The 22227-nt window shown below is 41.5% G+C and overlaps 3 protein-coding genes across 4 annotated transcripts; 2 read left to right on the forward strand and 1 right to left on the reverse strand.

Annotated features, from left to right (window-relative positions):
* Nucleotides 1–37: 37 nt before the first annotated feature.
* On the forward strand, nucleotides 38–10119 carry tefa (TEF transcription factor, PAR bZIP family member a). 2 transcript variants are annotated; one of them, XM_035145285.2, is made up of 5 exons: nucleotides 38–313; nucleotides 5750–6139; nucleotides 6699–6919; nucleotides 7701–7912; nucleotides 8441–10119. In XM_035145285.2, the coding sequence occupies exons 1-5, from the start codon at nucleotides 238–240 to the stop codon at nucleotides 8460–8462; spliced, it is 921 nt and encodes a 306-aa protein (XP_035001176.1). In that variant the 5' UTR covers nucleotides 38–237; the 3' UTR covers nucleotides 8463–10119. The 2 variants fall into 2 exon arrangements, with proteins under 2 accessions (XP_035001176.1, XP_035001175.1); XM_035145284.2 differs by lacking the exon at nucleotides 38–313 and adding an exon at nucleotides 4271–4590.
* A 798-nt stretch (nucleotides 10120–10917) lies between these two features.
* phf5a (PHD finger protein 5A) lies at nucleotides 10918–12670 on the reverse strand. Its single transcript, XM_035145300.1, has 4 exons — nucleotides 12523–12670; nucleotides 12151–12174; nucleotides 11278–11444; nucleotides 10918–11109 (listed from the first exon to the last, which is right to left on the reverse strand). The coding sequence occupies exons 1-4, from the start codon at nucleotides 12572–12574 to the stop codon at nucleotides 11020–11022; spliced, it is 333 nt and encodes a 110-aa protein (XP_035001191.1). The 5' UTR covers nucleotides 12575–12670; the 3' UTR covers nucleotides 10918–11019.
* Nucleotides 12671–13080: 410 nt separating this feature from the next.
* Nucleotides 13081–22164, forward strand: aco2 (aconitase 2, mitochondrial). The gene is made up of 17 exons (XM_035145254.2): nucleotides 13081–13165; nucleotides 15244–15386; nucleotides 16095–16353; nucleotides 16438–16530; nucleotides 16645–16803; nucleotides 16918–17068; nucleotides 17220–17324; nucleotides 17642–17733; nucleotides 18176–18281; nucleotides 18418–18575; nucleotides 18685–18758; nucleotides 18859–18970; nucleotides 19071–19349; nucleotides 19453–19644; nucleotides 19902–20034; nucleotides 20177–20298; nucleotides 20400–22164. The coding sequence occupies exons 1-17, from the start codon at nucleotides 13130–13132 to the stop codon at nucleotides 20532–20534; spliced, it is 2349 nt and encodes a 782-aa protein (XP_035001145.1). The 5' UTR covers nucleotides 13081–13129; the 3' UTR covers nucleotides 20535–22164.
* Nucleotides 22165–22227: the final 63 nt, after the last annotated feature.

Below are 22227 nucleotides of genomic sequence, written 5' to 3' on the forward strand. Positions count from 1 at the left end.
CAGAAGGGAGGGGGTGTTGCCTGAGGGTGCTGACAGCATTAACCTGTTGCGCAGACTTCATATGTCGCGTACAGGTTTTTAAAAAAATTTTATATTCACTCCTACGCAGACACCAGGGACTTCGTGCGCTCTTCTCTTTGATTCTAACATTGCTCCTTTGATCTGCTGCGGATCAGCTCCCAAACATTATATTCACACTATTTTAACTCTATAGTCGCAATTTAAAGGAATAACAACATGACTGCAGAGATGCCGGAGGTTTTCAGGGCTCTTCTTGAGCATCCATTTACTCTGCCGGCCTTTGACGACAACGGTGAGTGGCTGTCAAATCAAACCGTGTCGTTGTTGTTGTTGTGTGGTGATTCAAACCGCCTCGCCTCACTCTGAACTGATGGACTGATTCAATGCAAAGACGGTGGATGCGGCGGGATCGGCGCTTTGAGACGGATTACTGACATTTCTGCAAACGACTGCGTGTTTGTTGCGTAATCCCAGTGGACTGAGGTGAATGTGTGTCAGCTGCTGCCCCGTGGCCTCGCTCACGATCCAAAGGTTCAGTCAGATGTAAAGAAGCAGGGACTTGTCGGGCAGCTGACAGAACAGGTACAGCAGAAACAAGGCTGGGAATAGTTGCAGGAGGACATTTAGCTGGAGAAGCTGTTGATGCTGTGATGTAACACTACACGCAACTGTTGATTATTGATGAACATCACTCTGAAATGGGGTTTAACTGGCAATAGATTGTTATTTGTTTATATTCGTATTTTGGCTGCTGCAGTTGAACGAGATGAAAAGTGATCATCTCTAACTGCGCTATCCACAGGAGGCTGAGATTAATTATAGGCCTGGGTGATATGGCTGAAAACTATATCATGATTAATATAAAAGTTTTCATGTTGGTCGATATCGATTAATTATTGAGATAAAAGGCATCTAAAGAATATTTTTAGCTGAATGACAAACACTTGATAAACAGCAAAACATTGTATTAATCAGACGTAGATCAGGGATGTGTTATACCTGCTCAGTGTGCTTTAACAATGCATAAGCATTATATCGATATATATATATATTAGATTATTGTTTTATTGCTCTTGATGAAAATTATTGTGATGATTATTGATATAAAGAGTTTTTTCTGCATTATCACACTGAAATTACTAAATGTCAATAACACTTGTTGAAGAAATATCCACCAACATACATAGTGCGCATGGTTTGAGACAGGATAGTCCACTCTGTCAAACAAACTTTACACACAGTTTTTCTGCTAAACAAATTCCCTCCCCAAGGGATCTAATTAAAAGACAAAAGAGCTTACAGTTTACCCACTGTGGATTCGATCAAAGATGACGTTCCTATTGTTTTCCTTTTTGTTTTACTGCTGAGTGAATGTTTTGGTAAAAACGCACTGGTAATTCTTCCAATCCCACCCAGCCCCCTTGTACTTTCACGATTAAATCACTAGATGGCTCTGTCTTCCTTATCTGGACCCAAATTTAGAGCTGTTGGATTTTAGGGGCAGGTAATCTAATTACAGTGACAGGTTATGCTGATGCTGATACCGGCCCTATTGAGCAGGATTTCCAAACCACCTCTCAGTCAGTGTTGGGTTTGCTCATAGTCGTGTCTAAAGATCCTCAAAGAACGGACATTAGACACTTCCAAAGTGTGATGAATGTCACAGAAATCATATTTTCCTCTCACACTGTATCGGGGAAATGTCCAGTATTATGCATAGTGTAGTAGTTTGGGTACTTAACGTTTCATTGGTGCAAACGAACTGATCCGAGCTGTCTCGAGATGTTCACATAAGCTTCAGTTGTGTTGGAGGCGTCTAAGATTACGTTTAGGGTTCATGATAGTAAGTGATTCTGACGATCTTACAACATAGTGAGATTTTAATATTGGATGAATTGCTCCTTTATGCCAAATATAAAGGAACATGCTTGCACAGTGAGCATATGTGACATGTGTGCTGGTGTAAGATAGTCAACCAATGTAAAGACTTAAGTACAGGAGTGATATCATCTCTGTTTCTGGTCAGCACTCAGGCTGCAGGTTGTGTGTTTATGTGAAAAACAGGGGATGAGGTTGTCACAACACACCACACACACACACACACACACACACACACACACACACACACACACACACACACACACACACACACACACAGACATAGACATCTCTCTATAGAGATCACAACTAAATGCCTAACCCTAACCCCTCCGCCTTGCTGACCTGGGGTCTTTTTTTTGTCTTTTTCCCAAAATGAAAGGGATTTTAACCATATAGGCATGGTTTTGATAAGGGACCTACAAATTGTTTTTTTTAACACACTTTACCCACATGTGCCCGTGCCCCTCTGGGTGCTCGTTCTGACCACTGTGTTTCTATCTTAATCTAAACCTGAACCTAATCCTAACCCTAAAACCAAGTGTTAACTCTCAAACAGCCCTTTGACTTTGTGAGGACCAGCCAAACTGTCCTCACAATTATAGTACTGAACCAAAATTGGCCCTCATAACCATAAATAGACATGCACACACAGACAAACACACACACATGCACACACGCACACATAGCTCAAACACATGATTTCAAGGTTGACTTCAAGTGGATTTGTAACCCTTGTTCTCTAGTCCCTACACAAAATCATTGTGTAGGGACAGGGGGGAATCATTTTGACTAATGACACCTGAACTTTCATTGCGGTAAATGACAAAGCTTAGTTTCCTGCCAGAGGTTTTAAATGAGCTACTGTGTTTTGTGATATAAACCCAGCAGCCCTCACTCAGCTCATGTGCTCTTATACAGTAGCGGCTGACCTTGATGGTTTTGTAGCTCCTTGTAATGTTGTGCCAAAAACCGATCCTGTGTGATACAGCAACATGTAAGTTGAACTCCCCCCCATAACAGGACCACCTTAAAAATGCTTACTCATATATCATGTGGATGGTGCGCTCAGGTGCCTTTTTCAATTCATCCAATTGATGTTGGTGCACATGTAATAATCCATTTAATGACCCAATGGAGAGAAGGTTGATGTGCAGTCATCTGTCAAAGGAAACAGGATGTACTCACTTTAGAATCATGTTTTTTTTAACATTTTCATTGATTTATCAAAGAACAATTGGATCTTGGCATGTTTAGAGGACTGAGATATATGAGTGTGTGCAATTTGGAGCAGATCCAAATAAGAAGATCCAGATAGTGAATTTAAATGTGGTTTCATAAACAGATTTTGGGCCTTGGGGGACATTAGACAAGATAAGATAAGATAATCTTTTATTAGTCCCACAACAGGGAACCGTGTAACAACAGCAAATAGGGAATAGTGAAATACACACTAGGTATAGGTAATAAACAAGTAAAAAAAAAAACACAACAATATGAACACAAGGAACTATAAAAAAAAAATTGAACTATGTTAATGATGAAATTGTATGCATGGGAAATTATTATTGCAGTTAAATAAGTTGAAAACCCTGAGTGAGATGTGGTCTGCTGGGAGCCGTGCTGACTGTACTCTGGGGGCCCCCCTAGTTTTATTTTGCAAGTGCATTCTGTTGAAACAGTTACTTTAGTTTACCCTTCGTGTGTCTCCTTGGTCGCAGCGGTGCACCCAAGGGTGCTGTAACCTTAACCTCAGGGGGCAGCACGGGCCGCCCACTCCGGCACTGCAGAGCCACCCTTCGTGCACGCTCCTGCACTTGAGCGACACGACGCAGCTCCAGTGGGCGGATCCTGCAGATATGTAAAGGCTGCAGCTGCACGTTTGTACACATGTGATCTGTGTGGGCTCTGCAGTGTTGGGCCATACGTGTTCTGTGTGCTGAATGTACTTCACGTGCAGTGCTTGTTTCATTTGCAATTTAAAATGAACTTTTACCATGTATTCATGTAGATGCTGTCATAGCACGGCACTGACTGATAAATAATCGCACCTCAGGGAAAGTTGTAAACCATTTGGTTTGTGTTCGATCGATCCTCTATCGTGGAATAAATACTTTAAAATCACAAAAACACACATCACATATATGAACTGTGTCAGCATGTTAAAGCTCCTGACTCGTTCTTATCTATATAATAAAACATATATAACTCAGTCAACCAATGACAGCCGAGGTTGCTGCTTCATGTCAATCGCTATTGGCTCGCCCTCGTAAACCCCGCCCCTGATAGAGCATACATCATCAATATTCATGAGGAGGCGGTTCTTTCAGCCAATCAGCTCACGGTGGGCGGGTACGTTAACGCCGGTAGTACGGCGTGTTCTCTTTAATATCTAGAGGAAGTGGGTCAACGCGGCGGCTTCTCCGAGGTCCTTGTTTTTATGTAACGGGGGTTTCTGGGTTTTGTAACCGGCGGAGAGAGCTTGTGACAACGGTCAAATAAAATACAGATCGAGCCTTTACGTTTAATACGTTGTTTCCGTCGAAAAACAAGAAGAGAGAAGCGGAGAAATGTCGGGAGAGCCGATTGTCATCACGCTGGAAACGGCCACCGGGGCCCCGAGCTCTTTCCCGGTGGTTTTGAAGAAAATAATGGAAAGTCCTCCGCCGAACATACTGGACGGGGACGACGGTAAGAGCAGTGACACCGACGGACAGGAAAGAGGGATGTGTAGATTAAAACAAATATATAATAATAAAAAAATACAAGGTCAACCGGAAAAACAAGGCAAGACAAATGTGTCATAACAACAGTTCCAGTGCTGCTAAATGTGTTAGCATTTGTGCTACAGCACCAAGACCCGACTGGTGACAGGCCTCTCCCCCACTTTCACTAAAAAGAGCACTTCTTCCTCTGCTGACCCCTTTTTTTTGATGAGGGATTTGGGAGCTTATCTATATTTTGAAAGTGAAGTTTCAAAGTTTGTGCTTAAAGCTGATCGTGTGTCATTGACATTGGAAAGCTACACAGAGAATAATAAAGAAGCAGATGAGTGAAAGTAACAGTGCAAGAAATCAGTTGATGCATTTCTCTGAGAGCTTGTCTCGCATATGTGGAGCATTAAAACTGAAGGCTGACTTCTCCACGTTTGGCTTTGACACTGGAGACAAAGCAGACTCGTCCCAAACGACCAGAGGGCCTGGATGGTTCCTAACGTACCAGTAGATCAGAAATGTAATTGGGCTTAAAAAACCAATGTTGAAGTCAATTCTTTGACTGACAGGGAGCCAGTGTACAGATCTCTGGACTGGAGCGATCAGATCGACTTTCTTGGTGTTGGTGAGGCTGAGCTGCAGCATTCTAATCAATAGTGATAAATGACTTTTTCATGTGATGAATCTGAAGAGTGGCTCTGATATTTTCAGATAACCTAAGCTAAGGTTGAGCAGACAAAATATTGAGGTGTTGTGTTGCAGATCATAGCAGGGAATTGTATTCGTTTTCTACTTATGACTGTTTTTCTAAAAGGCGATTTGGTCAAATCTAAAAATAGTGCTTGGGTTTGTGGCCTGAGACATTTCTGGATGTGGGCGCTGTAGGTAAAGAAAACCCAACGTGCTCTACCTCTTCAGTAATAATAAGGATAATAGTAATAAATACTATTTATTTTACACCAGCTTTCTGGACACCCAGGAAACCCTTACAATATATCATAAATAAACAAATGAATAATTCAATTAGCAGCTGTCCTGTTGACCTCCATATGATTTGGCACAAAACTGCCTTTTGTTTATATGTCATGGCAAGCACATGTAATATTTGTGAAAACCCATCCTTTGCTGTGTTTCAGATACAAACAAGGAAAAGCTGTTCCTCGGAGATAATGTCGAACTCGGGGGTGGGGGTAGCGATATGGGTCCTTCAGCCGCCTTGACCCCTGCTATCTGGGAGAAGACCATTCCTTACGATGGGGAGAACTTCCACCTGGAGTACATGGACCTGGAGGAGTTCCTCATGGAGAACGGCATCCCCACCGCGCTTGACGAGGATCCCTTAAAGACCATTTCAGAGGGATTTGTCCTGAAAACGAAAGTAAAGGCCCCTGCACAGACGAAGGTTATCAAGCCGACAGGTGTGTCCCCAGTGGCCCTGCTTCCCATTCAGGAGTTGGACAGGTGTGAGGAGGAAGTGGTGATCATCACCAAAGATGACTCTGAGTTCATCTGTGATGTTACAGCAGGTATGTGGGGACTGTTTGGGAACTATAGGACTGCAGGGTTTCACTAATCCTCTGCTGAGAAAGTAAAGTCAAGTAAAATGTTAATGTTTTGAAGTGGAGGCGAGGGTCATTATTACCTGCATCAATGAAGCAGACCTTCACCTCAGTCAGCTATGCACTATGACTGTTTCTTGGCTGGTTGTTGTTCCGTGTTTGCACACAACATATATACTGAATGTAATTTTGCATGAGCATTTTTTCAAACGGTTTCTGTATTACACATAAATATGTTTGTTTGGCTGATATGGTTGAGAAACATGATCCTGGTGTGAACCCAGAATGTCACTTTCCTGAAATTGAACCACTTGTTCCTGCATAGCAAAGATAGCAAAGTTAACTACAGGGTTATCAGCAGACTGTACACGTGACAGTGTCAGAGCCACTCACCCACCCTGCATACACAATGGAGTTAAGAAAAAACAATACTAGCTTTGGTGAAACTGGCTAATTCCTGCTGATGCTTGAGGTTTGATCAGCAGCTAACATTTAACTTCTCCATGTTCCTCCTCTGCCTGCTCAGAGGTGACCACTGAAGAGGAAGGAGCGACCCCCGAGCCAATCAAACCCGAGGAAATCGAGGTCGATATCAACTACGAGCCAGATCCCACAGATTTGGTCCTGTCAAGCGTGCCCGGGGGCGAACTGTTCAACCCACGCAAACACAAGTTCACCGAAGACGAGCTCAAGCCACAACCTATGATCAAAAAGGCCAAGAAGGTGTATGTGCCCGACGAGCAGAAGGTATGTGGGGAGAAGCAAGGGTAGCCACTTAAATACAAAACAGTACCTGTGTAACAGATTGTTGTCCTTATGTGTGTGTGGATTGTTTTAAGGAAAATAAACAAATAAGAAAGTCAAAATTAAGCATAAAACAGGGCTTTTTGAGGTTGTGATCTCATTCTAAAGAATTTACATTTGAAAACATTAATGGAGGAAAAGAACCTTTTCTGAAGATTGAAGTAGTGAATTAGTAAAACTTCATGCTCAGCTGCTAATGTGTGTTAGTAAGTTAAGGTGTGATATTGATTTCCAGTTTATCTGACACCATGATACAACAAAGAAGGTGTCCCACATCTTCCAGTGTGACGATCATGTTCACAGTAACTGAAAGTGTCTTATCAGACCACATTGTGATGAGTAAATATGATAATCTTCTATGGTCATTTGGTTCTTTAATTTACATTATACTGTAGCGTTATAAAATATGCCTTTAGACTGAGAATAAGGACTGTTGACCAACCTGAAAGCATCCTGAATCAAGTCTAATACAACAAGTTTATTAGTTTGCTCTTCCACCAGATAACGCTGGTTTTGTTTACATGCACAAAGGTGTTTGGCTGTCAGCCATATATCAAATTTAGCTGGGGTTACATTTGGGCTAATGCACTGAGGAAATGACACATGATGCTCTTACACCAAGTTACCGCTGTAACTTCAGTTTGACAAGGTAAGTCAGGGTATGGTATTGTGTTTCACTGATTCAATCTTGTCTTTGTTGTGTCTTTCGTCTCCACCTCTCTAGGATGACAGGTATTGGAATAGGAGGAAGAAGAACAACGTGGCGGCCAAGCGCTCACGTGACGCCCGCAGGCTAAAGGAGAACCAGATCACTGTCCGGGCGGCTTTCCTTGAGCGAGAGAACGCAGTGCTGCGGACGGAGGTGGGAGAGTTGCGGAAGGATTGTGGCCGCTTCAAGAACATTGTGGGACGTTACGAAGCCAAATTTGGAACAATGTAAGCGGAAAGAAAAACCATTTACCATTTGTAAATAGACATCCATATAGCAAACAGCACAGCATCAGTCACTTAGTTTTTACGCGTCAGGCTAGAAACTTTGTTGAGTCTTGATTGTCATATATATGAGATAGATTGATGGCTATATGGACGTGAAGAGGATTTTAACAAATTAGATAAGAAATGTGTCAGAAGCAACTCACCAACCCTACCTTCAATGTGTCAGATCAGGGTCATGATTGAATAAATTGTGGTTTTAGTGCAGCTTCAGTTAACTAGCACAATAATTGCTTCTTGTATATTACTCTGCCCCTCTACTTAAAAGATATTCTTATTCTTCCAATATCCTCAATTCATCATCATTGATTGACTCATTCACTTACAGCAGTGTAATACATGAGATTTAACCAGGGACCACAAACTTAACCCTGTGATCTTGTTTATAACGTTCCCTCTGCATAACGTTGACCTCTCTCCCTCCTCCTCCTCCTCCCTCTGTCATTCATCCTTCTTCTCTTCTCTTTCAAGTGAGGCATCAGATGACCAATAGACAACACCTGATTTATTTGTCTTTACAAATTAATAAATCAAAACCACTGGGGTCGATTCGCGAGAACACACAAATCGATCAGATGAGGACGAAGATGGGGAAGACGTGTGAGAGCATTACTGTTGTCGTCATCATGTAGATGCAGTAGCATGTTACGACCTGATAACAGTTTTTTTTCTTTTTAATGACTTTTACCATCCATGTGAGTGAGATGAGTGTGAGGATACTCAAGTGCTTCTTCAGTGCACGTGAGTCGTGTACTTTCATCATGTTTTGTGTGCCTTTGGCCAAAAGAGATCATCTGTGATGTTTTTATTTTGGAGAAACTGTTCACATGAATTCTGCAGATGAGATAGTAAATATTTAGGTAGCAGTTGCAATAGTTCAGACTAGATTCTTAGTCAGATTTATGATATTCTACAAATAAACAGATTTTTACAGGCTTCTTTTGTGATTTTATGATATCTGCTTTTTTTGTAAATTTTATTTGCATTTTTTCAGACTTTATGGAACACTCTGCTTTTCTTTGCTCACAGAAACATTCTGACTGTGGCATTTCCAGTAACTTGAGCTTCTTTAGGGGGCTTCTGTGATGTGGCTGAAAGAACCACACATGGTAATTTCTCTACGTGAACATGTTACTCCTTAACCAGCAGCACAGAGCTGTACCCCAACACTCTGTCCTCCCTGTTTCAGTGTACTGTCCGTCTCGCTGTCGCTCTCGTGCTGTGTCACTGATTAGGATGCCTGCTCGGCTCTCTGCAGGTCGTCGCGTTGACTCGTCCAGTTACGTCAGACATACTTCAGAAGTGTTGTGTATAGAATCCAATGTTGCATGTACTGTAAATAGTTGTAGCTGAAAATTATTCCACAGAAACAAATTTAACAGATTTACCAGCCAACCTCTTTAGAATTTCTCTGAGACTTGTAAGCCGACAGTGTCTGTTACCACTTAAGTTTCTTGTCTGTTTTAACTTTTTGGACAAACCAGGAAGTCTCAGTAGATGCTAACTGTAATGTAATCTTTGGTGTCTTTTTATATCTGAAGCCTTTTAAATGCAGTCTGCCAGTTTACAGAGGAAACACTGTTCAACATCACATCTGATCATTTCACTGTCCAATTCTGACAAAGGGAAAGTAGAGAATGTTGCTGCCCTGCTTCCACCCATAGACAATGTCACCATATAAATATATATTCATTATTATGCTCTTTTCTTTTTTTGTGAAAGGGTTTCCATGTTTGAACAACAAATATAATAGGTTGTTTTTTAGCTTTACAACCAGTAGTTAATACAAAGTCATCCGTTATGTGCCTCTTCTCAGTGGAGTAAAAATCAGGATTGCCACATTCATTTTCAATGATTGTGAGGAAATAATTTTACTCCCATCCTTATTGATTTCAGTCAACAACAATTCAATCACAATTTTAAATATTATTTAGAAGGTAATGATGAACTTCCTGTTCTGTTTTAATAGTTTTTTTTATGGCTTTTGGAGATTGTATCTGCCCTCTACCTGGAACAGGTCAATTTGTTGAAGTTGACAGGTTCTTTTCAATCCTCCTGGTTCCGTCTTTGTAAAGAAATCACTTTGCATTTTGACTGTGGCTACCTTTGTCCTGTATATACAGTTAATATAAATAAAGACTTTAACGTGTCGAGTTCTTTCTTGTGGCTAGGTTTTGTTATATTCTAGCTATAAGCAGTTAATCCAATTCATTCAACATCCAATTGAGTATAGAGGATAATCATCTGACAGGGTTAATATCAGAAAAACTACAATGACCCATGTATACAACATTTTAAAAGCTTTAGTGAGACTGAAACCAAAGCATAAATATAAAAACATTGATTCAAAATCTGCAGCTTTTACCAATGTATCATGTATGACATACGACTTAACTAGTAAACAGTTGCTGCGCAGGCCTCTTTAGAGATTCATCTGTTAAACCCCAATCATTTAAAGTCACATTATTTATCCAAACAAGTCACACTCAGTTTTCAGTCATACTGTGCTGCTGCAGTGAAAAGACATAGGAAAAAATGTGAAACACTGCCACCTGTTGGAAGAGGCCGAGGAAGCTCTTGAATAAAGAAACTGGGTTGATGGTGATACAGCTCATTATCTGTAAACAGACACTTCACTCATAATGGAGCGCAATTTTTTCTAATGGACCAAAATACATTTTTACTGAGTAAACTCCTGCCGATGAAGATCATGTGTATGATCAAAGTCTCCAGGACATGAATTCATTGAACTTGCAGCTGGTGCCCTTTTGTGTACAGTTTATTCCAAGTTTAAGAAATAACTTGGAACTCAATTGATCAAGGTCAGTAATATTAATAGGACATTGACCAACCCGTGCCTATGTCTAGTTCAGAGATTATTAATATTGAGCACAGTGAACAACCAACTCTTAATATGCAAAGCATTCATTGTGAAATAAAGGCAGAAATATAAAACAGATTTTTATTGACAAGTCAAAAATGTTTCGTGAGGTCTTAAAGAAAGTCTGCAAAAGCCGAAAAACTAAAACAGGGACGGTGCTGCAGCATCTTCACCTCTTCTTGAAGCCGTACTTCTTCCTTTCATAAAACAGATCTGTTTTAGAGCTGCCCAAGTTTACAATCTTCGGACATCCATCTCGCTGTGAGGACAAGGGAAAGAGAGTAAAAAAGAAAATTCATCTTAAAGAAGCAAAATTAAGTTTTATATTTAGGGCTCAGTTTAGATTTTACTCAGTACAACAAAGAAAACAAAATGTCACATTTCAATTTCTCAAACAGATTATTTTCTCTTCAGCCACTCTACTCACATCTTTCTCCTGGATGGTGCACTCTTTACAGTAGTAGGCATCAGACACACCCGGCCCACCGCAGATGACACAGCGTCCCTGGTAGGAGCCGTAATTACACTCGTCACAGATGCGCACTAGGGTGCACGGTCTCACATAGGAATCACAGATGACGCACTTTCCATCACCTGAGAGGAGGAAAATAAACCAAGAGAAAGGTGATTCAGACAGAAAAAAAGCAGTGATAAAATTGAATATTTGGATTGGGATCATTTAGTGACAAATTATCATATTTTAGCGCCACACCATCGCAAATCTTGCTGAAATGTATTATGCTGATTTGGTCACAGAACAATATGGAACCAAAATTCAATGTGTCTCAGATTCAAATCAAAGGAGAGATAGTCTAATGAAGTTTGACGTTTTGGGGGACTGGTTTGACATGGTCTCCTTTAATATAGGTCACAGAGAAATGGTTCTCATATCCTTGCAAAAATCTTTTCCATATTTATCTTGACAGTATCTTATCCCCAATAAAAAAAACAGCAGCTTTATGAGTGATTATAACAGACAAAGTTGAATTGAGCACAAACAATATATCGAAAAATTGGTCAGATTTTCACAAAGGTTAGTTGGTAATGTCAGTTAGACCTCCAGAAAGCTTGGTCTTTGGTGTTTGAGTCGTTGCTGTGATATCATCACTTATCTGAGAAGGCATTGCATTACCAATTCCTTGCAATATTGTTAGACAGCAGTTAGTGATCAGTGTATGGAGACTGTGAGGTGATGAAATACTAACTATATGAACACAGGCAGACAAAAACATTTACTGTAAAAATAGAGGAAAGCATAATACGGTTAAAATGATTATAAGATTATGTTGTCATCACTTACATTTCTCGCAAAGTCTCCCGATAGCTGAGGAAAGGAAACAATGCAGTTAGAGTGAGTGTGTGAATTCGCGTCCTTATAGTCTTTCTACACTCGAGTAAAAACAACAACGTCTTCCTTCCACTTATAATAAAACTCCTTATCAAATACGAATAAAGGAAACTGCAACTATCTTCACCCTAAGCGACAAATAGCTGTCGACATTTCCAGGCTAGCACCATAGGCTAATGTACTTTCAATGGAATACATGCTGGGGCTGTTAGCATGTAAGCTAACGTTGTTTAAATACACGGCAACACAGCGATAAAGTACTTCGCGAAACTGAAAAAACAAAGATGTCAGATGATATTTGAGGCTGAACCGGTCAACACATACCAACACCGGCCTGTTTTCTGCAAAAGATCAGATCTGGATGATGTTTAGCCATTTTTTAGCCAACGCAAGGAAAGCGCCGCTGCTGCTTCTTCTTCTACTTTTACCTTTGACCTGTAAACTTGTTGGAGGAAATGGATCAGCGCCACCTATCGTCTCCAAGCAGACAGAGCAGACACACGTATCATCGAATATATTTTCTTTAAATCTTTTTTTATTATTATTTCACCTAAATGTAATTAGTAATTGTAATTGTTTGATTTTTGTTAACAACTGTGACGATGTTAAATAAAATATTTAGTTTTATCTATTTAAAAAAAAAAGTAGAGTAGAGTAGAATAAGAATCATTCGTATCCTTTCAGCTCTATAAAAATCAAATACATTTAGAAAATCATTTCGCGTCCATGTGCTTTTCTAATTTACATCATTTTGAACGTCTAAACGAAATAAATGCAATATTAGGAATTATAAGTTTGAATGTGTTTTGTAAAACAATTTGAATGAGATTTAAAATGTAGAAAAATATTTTGCCCTTGAAGGACCTGCGAGGCCGCGACTTAAAACGGCGTGACGTCACTGGTGATCGGCACATCTTTGTCAGTGAACAAAATGGCAACTTACTGTCTGACCGTCTCCAGGCTTCAGGTAAGAGACTCATTCTGTGATATTTACGGCCCAGTGAATGGTGTCACCTGCTTCTTTACATCGCGTTATTGTACAGTAATGTGTTTGTGGCCCGGCCGGAGGACTGCGGGGGTTAGACACGGAAATAAAGCGGCGGAGCGGTCACCGGCTAGCGGAGCAGGTCATCGTGTCCCGGCGGATCCCGGAGTATCCACTGCGCAACAACTCGTCTGTCACCGGCCAAAACAACCACTGCTGCGGTCTCCTTCAACACGGAGCTATTATCTATGTCCTCAGCGTGTAAATGAACCAGACCCGTGTTGTTTTCCTACAGGAGTGTGGTGTTTAACAGCAAGGTTAACCACAAGGTTAGAGCGGCCAGCAGCCTCACAGAGCTGTGTCCAACACGCAGACATGATCTAAGTTAAATCATCACAATCAACACAGCGAACACTGTCTTAATGCTTTATTTTGTGAAGCTGGCTCGAAAGAAAGTAGCCATTTTCCTCCATTCTGCTTGTGAGGAGAGGCTGAGTGTCCTCCAGCAGTGAGACGTTAAAACAATGAGCAGTTTATAAATGATAGTTGAGCATCAGATGTTCACACATTTAATATCTGAAGCCATAGTGAGCTCTGATTTTCTTCTATTGGAGGTCACGATGGTTTTCATCTCAGGCTTGGTGATGGAGAACAACCTCCTCTAATATCTAGAAACAAAATCTTTCTATGGATAAAAACCATTCACACGTTGGCTAGTGGTTAATGAACGAATAATAACATTAACTCTCATTGTTAAGTGCAGTTGAGGAGCCAGTTAGTGATCTGTAGTAATACTGTAATATAAACCAGTGCACAGAAGGACAGCTGAAAGGTCAGGCTGGGTAGTACGACAATATGGATACTTATTGCAATGTAATTGTCACCAATAGCAAGATAACTAAAGTCTAATACCTCTATAATACTTGTACATTGTGTAATCACAGTGAGGAGGTATAACACATAATTCATCTACCTCAGATTTATTAAATGTTTTGCTACTTATCAAGTGTTGGTCATTCTCCGCTCATAAAGAAGAGTTTAAAACCACAACCTTCCCTCAGGAGCCAAAATCAATTGACATTTATTGTGATAATTATCGATATGATGTGATATGATCTTCTTTATGTTTATGATTTTGGTAATAGTACATTTACACCAACAGTCAGCCTTAGTGGGAACCCCTTATTGGTTCTGTGATTATTATCTGAACCTATAACGAGGTTTCTAATTCAAGTATGATGTTCTGAATTGGCTTCTTAAGTCAGCAGGTGAAGGACTTTAGGTTCAGCTGCTCGCTGTCAGTTCTTTCCCGCAGATTGTCTGGTCGTACGACACCCTCAGCTATTTGACACGTTGTTCTCTTGTTTCTTCTTCGGAAACTTTATTTATTCGAGAAAATCTTCTGAACAGTCTTGCTCTCTTCTGCTAATGCTTTAGTTTTATAATTCACATATTAGATAATAGTATTTCAAACAGAGTGGAGTTTCATTTATGTGCCCTGCCCAAGGGCACCTCAACAGTTTTAGGGTCCAAGAAGTTGATGTGACACAAACCAGTGTCTCTCCTATGTTTCCCCCACCTACCTCTGCAAACAGTTCGATTTTTGATATGAACATTTGTAAAAGGAGCTTCTCTAACATGTATGACAGAAAGGACTGCAGGAGGAGGAGTGGTCAGGGGAACTGGAGCCAGGGTTTCCATAGCGTGAGAATGTTTTAGTGGTTGACCTCTTGTGGGAGTTGTTTCTGGTTCACCTGGGATGCTCTGACATCTGACACTTGAGTGTACACTGCAAATAACAATTTCCTTTAACAGCCATCTTCCCAAAAGTCATTTATATTCATAATTTTTCGCTGTCTGCTCTTAAATTTAAAAAAACAAACAACCAATGCAAAAATTAACAAATCTCTTTTTGAAGGATGAACAATCCATTTGCCAGATATGCTCTGTATGTAGGGGGATTGTAAAAAGTGCTGACGTTACAGGAGTGTTTCTCTGGTCATGTCCACAGCTCTGTGATTATGCTCATGCTTGTTTATTTCTGTTGTCGCTGTCTCTAGTTGGCCCTGGGCCACGGTGCACGGCGCCTGCATGTGGCAGCTGCTTACAGAGCCAAGGCCAATGTGTCTATGAGCCGGTTTGAGCCCACTTCATTCGTCAACTACGAGAAGCTCCAGTCTAACATTGACATTGTTAGAAAAAGGTTAGTGTATTCCTCCTAATGGATTTTTTTAACAAGTGGGCATTCTGTTTCTGCTCAAGGACGCAGACTCGTATTACCGTGTCCTCCAATGCTCCCCTGTCTGAACTCTAATGTTTGTTTGACTTTTACCACAGTTTTTTTTATCGTAGCTGTAGCCTGTGCCTTAGTGTGTCAGCCTCACGCTGCTCGAATCACTGTAAAGCCATTTAAATGGTAGTTGTTTGGGGTGTGTGTGCATGCAGACGGAGAGGTGGTACTGTGTTGGCTCTGTGTTGGCTCTGCAGATCAATGCTTTCTGCCTTTTCTTCCCTGTGATTACAGCTGAAGTTTAGACTGGCATAAACTGGTAATTACAGAAAAACACGATGAAGAGATCAGGGGTGAAACAGAGGCAGAAATAGTAATTTCATTGTAGTGTAAGATGAAAACAGTGGAAACTCTAATTGTTAAATTTGGATCAAATAGCTCTTATAACTCTATAATCTTCTCATGACTGATTTGTTAATATTTATTTTGATATATAAATATGCCAGAATGTTATATCTGCCTAACCTCACAACTGTTTTTACACCACTTTGTTTCCTATCTTCATCTCTTGATGTTTTTTTTCACAGTTTATTTATTCCTATATTCTCATTTGCTCACCTTCTCCCCCTCTTAAACGTTACACCGTCCTGTTATTAATTATATTTTGTCTTTATGTTCCAGACTCAATCGGCCGCTCACGTTGTCAGAGAAGATTGTTTATGGCCACCTCGATGACCCCCACAACCAGGATATCGACCGTGGTCGCACTTACCTGCGGCTGCGCCCCGACCGTGTGGCCATGCAGGACGCCACGGCCCAGATGGCGATGCTCCAGTTCATCAGCAGCGGTCTATCAAGAGTGGCCGTGCCCTCCACCATCCACTGTGATCACTTGATAGAGGCCCAGATCGGAGGGGAGGAGGATCTGGCCAGGGCAAAGGTAAGGGGTTCTGTTTGGTCATGGTAATTATTTTTATGTTGTAATGATTTATTCCTGTAAACTGAGCAACCATCATCATCCTAGGAAGTCAACCTTGAGGTGTACAACTTCCTGTCCAGTGCTGGGGCAAAATATGGAGTTGGCTTCTGGAAACCAGGCTCTGGAATCATTCATCAGGTCTTATTACTTAAAGTTTGAATGCAATTTTGGTCTGAATGTGATCAAATTTATAACCCCTATAATTACAGTGGTGTAATTATGCTAACAATCATTGTATAAATATTCAAACAGATCATCTTAGAAAACTACGCCTACCCAGGAGTGCTGCTTATCGGCACAGATTCCCACACACCAAACGGCGGTGGACTTGGTTCCATCTGCATTGGAGTTGGTGGAGCTGATGCTGTGGATGTGATGGCAGGAATTCCATGGGAGCTCAAGTGCCCCAATGTGAGCAGAATACAGCATTTAGTAACATCGTTCAGTAACCAGAGCAGTTTTTTAGCTTTCTTTCCATTGCTGGCCTTCTTACCTACAATTTACCATTCGATATCTTCCTCTAAGGTCATTGGAGTGAAGCTGACAGGATCACTCTCAGGCTGGACGTCCCCCAAGGATGTCATCTTGAAGGTGGCCGGCATCCTGACAGTGAAGGGAGGCACTGGAGCTATCGTCGAATATCACGGACCAGGAGTCGACTCCATTTCCTGCACTGGTCAGTGAAAACATCGGACTTCACTTCACTGAATTTAGCTTCTTAGCTGTTATTTCTCTTATGAATGAATCTGTTAGGAAAAACATTTAACTGTTAGGTATCAGAGCCGATATGTGGAGAGGATACAGTCTGACAGATCTTTTGTGTGCAGGAATGGCCACCATTTGCAACATGGGAGCAGAAATTGGAGCCACAACCTCAGTATTCCCCTACAACCACCGCATGAGGACCTACTTGGAGAAGACTGGACGTGGACGTATGTTCACAATTTACATATCAGTGAAATCATTTTCAGAAAGGCTTGCAAATCAATCATTTTGCTCATGATTAAAAAAACTTGGATCATAAAATGCATTTTACCAGGAAAAGTTTGGCTCAGTTGATGAGACATGAAAAGAATCAGTCAATTAAAGAAAGTGCAGAAAGAGAAAATCTGAAAGATTAGTGTGTAATAATACTCAACACTGTATGCGTATATATTTGTACATTGTTGTGGAAGGCTAGCTTGTTATAAATGTAGGTTTGGTCTTTGTGTGTCTTGACTTTTATCTCTGTCCTCTTGCTGCTTCTCAGAGATCGCTGCATTGTCTGATGAATACTCAGACTTGTTGGTACCAGACGAAGGTTGCGAGTACGATCAGCTCATCGAGCTCAATCTGGATGAGGTCTGTTCTTTCTCTCTTTCCTCTTTTTTTTAAAAAAATTTATCTTCTGACATTTTTTGCCCTTCATTGGACAGTTCAAAGTAGAGAATAACAGGAAGTGCATTGAGGGGGTGACATGAAACAAAGGTCTCTGGCCAGGGATCATTTAACACCACTTTGTTTTTTTAAGAGGTGAAACCCAGATGGAAAACTTTCCAGAGAAAGTTTACAGTTTGATTTGTATTAGATAATGTTTTAATTACTGAGTGCAAACCGAACAATAGAAAAAATCTTTTCTTAGATCTATAAAACATCCAGAACGAGACCTTTGAAATACTTATTCTTAGCTCTGTAATAACTGGATTTTTATTCGTACAGACATTGATGTAAATGCAACTTCACTGGTTGGCAGAGGCATACAACAGTGAGAATAACTGTGTTCCTCTGCTTTTTCATTCTCTAGCTGAAGCCCCACATCAACGGACCATTCACCCCTGATCTGGCTCACCCAGTGTCTGAAGTCGGTGCTGTAGCTGAGAAGAACGGCTGGCCACTGGAGGTCAAAGTTGGTAAGAACTGACGAGGGAGGGATACACTGTTCAACTTTATTTATACTCCTGCTATTCATTAGATTAGCAACCAAAACTAAAATGTTTTCTTTCTGTGTTACGTCTTTAATTCTCTTTTTGATCTTTAAATTTTTAGGTCTGATCGGCAGCTGTACCAACTCCAGCTATGAGGACATGGGCCGCGCTGCTTCTGTGGCCAAGCAGGCTTTGGATAAAGGCCTGAAGTGCAAAGCTCAGTTCACAGTCACCCCCGGCTCCGAGCAGATCCGTGCCACCATCGAGAGAGACGGATATGTGAGTGCAAGCAGACAAAAAGCAGGAAGCTGTACCTCCTCCATAGTGATTTAAACCACGTTAAAGTGATGTATGCTTGAATAAATTAATGTTTTTTTTCTTCCTGTAGTCCAAGATCCTTAGAGATGTTGGTGGTGTGGTCCTGGCAAACGCATGTGGGCCCTGCATTGGACAATGGGACAGGTAAGAGGCCATTACTTTGTCGGTGTAGGGGCCATGAAATACAGTTTTGAAAATAGACATGAGACATAAGTGTTCACCTATAACGTGTGCTTGTGTTTAGGCGTGATGTGAAAAAGGGAGAGAAGAACACGATCGTCACCTCGTTCAACAGAAACTTCACTGCCAGGAACGATGCCAACCCTGCAACACATGCCTTTGTTACCTCCCCTGAGGTAAAATTACCCACACTACTAGATATTTCACACTTCCTAGTTGCGAGCACATGGTTACTTTTTGAAGCTCAATGTCCTTTTATTGCCTCTTTTTCCTCAGATCGTCACTGCCCTTGCCATTGCTGGCACATTAAACTTCAACCCAGAGACAGACTACCTTACGACCCCTAACGGTGAGAAGTTCAAGTTTGATCCCCCCAACGGAGATGAACTCCCGGCCAAGGACTTTGACCCAGGCCAGGACACCTACCAGCACCCACCTCCTGACGGCAGCAGCGTCAAAGTGGATGTCAGCCCTCAGAGCAACCGGCTACAGCTGCTGGAGCCCTTCGACAGATGGAGCGGCAGCGACCTGGAGGACCTGCAGGTCCTCATTAAGGTCAGGGCTTTGAAATTATGTCAATGGGTCTTTACCTTAACGTTTCCTTTGCTGCTGCAGGGAGAATTGACATGTTACATTTTTCTTTGCACCATCTTTGCAGGTGAAGGGAAAGTGCACCACAGATCACATCAGCGCTGCCGGACCATGGCTGAAGTTCCGCGGTCACCTGGACAACATCTCCAACAACATGCTGATCGGTGCACTTAACAGCGAGAACGATGCCATCAACAAGATTAAAAACCACCTGACAGGAGATTATGGAGGCGTCCCTGATGTTGCCCGTCACTACAAGGTGAGGATCGCAGAGGGGAAAGGTTTTGGGTGCCATTAGCTTCCTCAGGTCTTCTGTTGTGGTTTTATATTTGAATTCACAGACTTGGAAATGGGCCTCCATTGAACATTTACCCATTAAGAAAAAAGGCCCCCTCTAACAATGCTAAAACTTAAGCATTGTTTGAAAACAAGCTTCTAAAACCCAAGGCTTGTCTGGAAATACTATAAGTTTAATAAAACCTACTTCTGACCCTCTTTCCTTCCTGCTGTGCTCAGGCCAACGCTTTGTCGTGGGTCGTGGTCGGAGATGACAACTACGGCGAGGGCTCCAGCAGGGAGCATGCAGCACTGGAGCCCAGGCATCTGGGAGGCAGAGCCATCATCGTCAAGAGCTTTGCCAGAATTCACGGTACTGAGTTCCAGTAGACACAGGGTGTTCTTTTGATTTGGCGATGTCCAGCAAGTAGAAATATTTTACTTGAGTTTCCCGCACAAAGAAATCTTACCCCATTCAGTCTCTCACTTAACAAACATTTCTCCTTGGTTCCTAGAAACTAACCTGAAGAAGCAGGGAGTTCTCCCATTGACCTTCAGCAACCCATCAGACTACGACAAGATCCGCCCTGACGATAAGCTCAGCATCAAGGGACTCGCAACTTTCACTCCAGGAATGGTAAGAGCGCAAAGCACCTTGAAAAAATGTCCTCCTCCTAATTTTTTTTTGACAACTGAACTTAAAGCGTCTGTAATGAAAACGTCCTATCATCCTCTCAGCCTCTGACCGCACTAGTGAAGCACAGCGACGGCAGTGGGGAGACCATTGAGCTCAACCACACCTTTAACGAGACACAGATCGAATGGTTCCAGGCAGGCTCCGCCCTCAACAGGATGAAGGAGCTAATGCACTGAGGAAGAGGAGCAAGGAGAGACAGCGTGAAGGAGGATGAGGATTATCAGGGGAAAACGGGGTGGTGATAATCGTGCGGGATGAAGGGTGTTGAAGAACGTTGACGAGCGCTCCATCATCTGCATTAGCACGCAGTTTGGACTGAAGTAATGTGTCTGTATACCTTGGAAATGTTAGTAAATTACTTCAGACTAAGTGTCAAGCTGATGTCGATCATGGACCATGGCGACGTTTCAGAGCCAAACAGTGATAACTGGTTAGAGAGAGACACACACACACGCACACTCTGACACACAGCTTTCACCCGGTTGGTGACGTAACCCACCGCCAGTGTTTTTTCAGCTGTTCAAGCAGGTCAGTTGAGCATGGAAGCCACTTCACTCTGCAGCTGGAGGATGGCAGTCAGTCACCTTGTTGCGTTAGAATTGCGTTTGCACACTGCATGGAACTAATCAGCTTTAGCCAACCATTGTCATTCAATCTGCTCCTGTATTATTTACAGTTCTCACTGAGATACGAGAACACTGCTATTTCTTTTGCGTCTGGGTCTGATTGTTGTTTTGTGAATCTGTACTTGCAGTGATCTTGTGGTTTCAAAAATTTGTGTTTGCGCAATTCACTCATCCACTCAAATACTTCTGGGTTAGCCTGCCACCTAATGGTCACGTGGAGGAACTGTTGTGTCCTCAAGCTAATTTAATCTAAATCAAAGCTGCACCTAATGACAGCAGTCTCTCCTGCTTTGGAAATGCATTCTGGGAAAAGGTAGGAAGTTGCACGAAAGCATGAGGCAGTTTGATTTAACAACTGAATTAAGGTGAAGGAGCATAACTTGTGGGATGTATTGGTCACAGATTGATTATTGTCCAATAGTGTGACTGTGTTCAGTGTTACATTAATGCTTTAATCCACCACAGTGCATATTGTCATTATTACAGAGAAGAATAATAGGTATTTCCTCATATGCAAAGGTACTTGTACGCTTTAATACTATGTAAGAATATTTCAATTTACCCGCTTCTTCCCAAACACCATCCTTGTCCCACCCCCGATCAATCCTCAAACCTCTTTACAAGGTCAAACACACCATATGTTTTTTTCCCCCATTGTTTATTTATTTAAACTTTTTCTCCTGCAGAAAGGTCCAGGTCTTGCATGTATTTTCATAAATGTTTCTGTTTTTTCTTTGAAAATGAAGGAACAGCATATGAGTTTTGCAATAGTGGAGGAAAAGCTGACAACTGATGTTTAACAGTAAATCACCACTTGTTGGATGTAAGTGATCCAGATTACTGTGTCAGACGGATGGATGTGGTTGAACGGAAATTGACTCAAAACCTCAACATGGGGGGGTTGTTGCATCTGATTTTATTTTTTTTGGTCTATACTTCCTCAGTCCCTGCAAACAAAATGTCAAGCGAATCCAATGAAGGTTCACTTCCACCTCATTCTTCTTTCCCTCTCTGTGTAAAGTGTCTGCTTCCATGTACATTTATGTGTTGGTTTGTGTTTTTCCTACCCTGATTATCTTTTCTGTGATACAGAAATGCCAATGGGTTGTAAAATAAAGTCACAGAGCTCATTTATTTACATTGGCTCCAGTAATGTGAATAAAAATCTGTTTAAGGTTGAGTTACTGGTATTTGTATAGATATGCAATGTAAATGTGACTGTGTAATATTCATGACCATATTA

This window comes from Hippoglossus stenolepis, chromosome 21 (genome assembly GCF_022539355.2).
Source record: "Hippoglossus stenolepis isolate QCI-W04-F060 chromosome 21, HSTE1.2, whole genome shotgun sequence".
Taxonomy (NCBI): Eukaryota; Metazoa; Chordata; class Actinopteri; order Pleuronectiformes; family Pleuronectidae; genus Hippoglossus; species Hippoglossus stenolepis.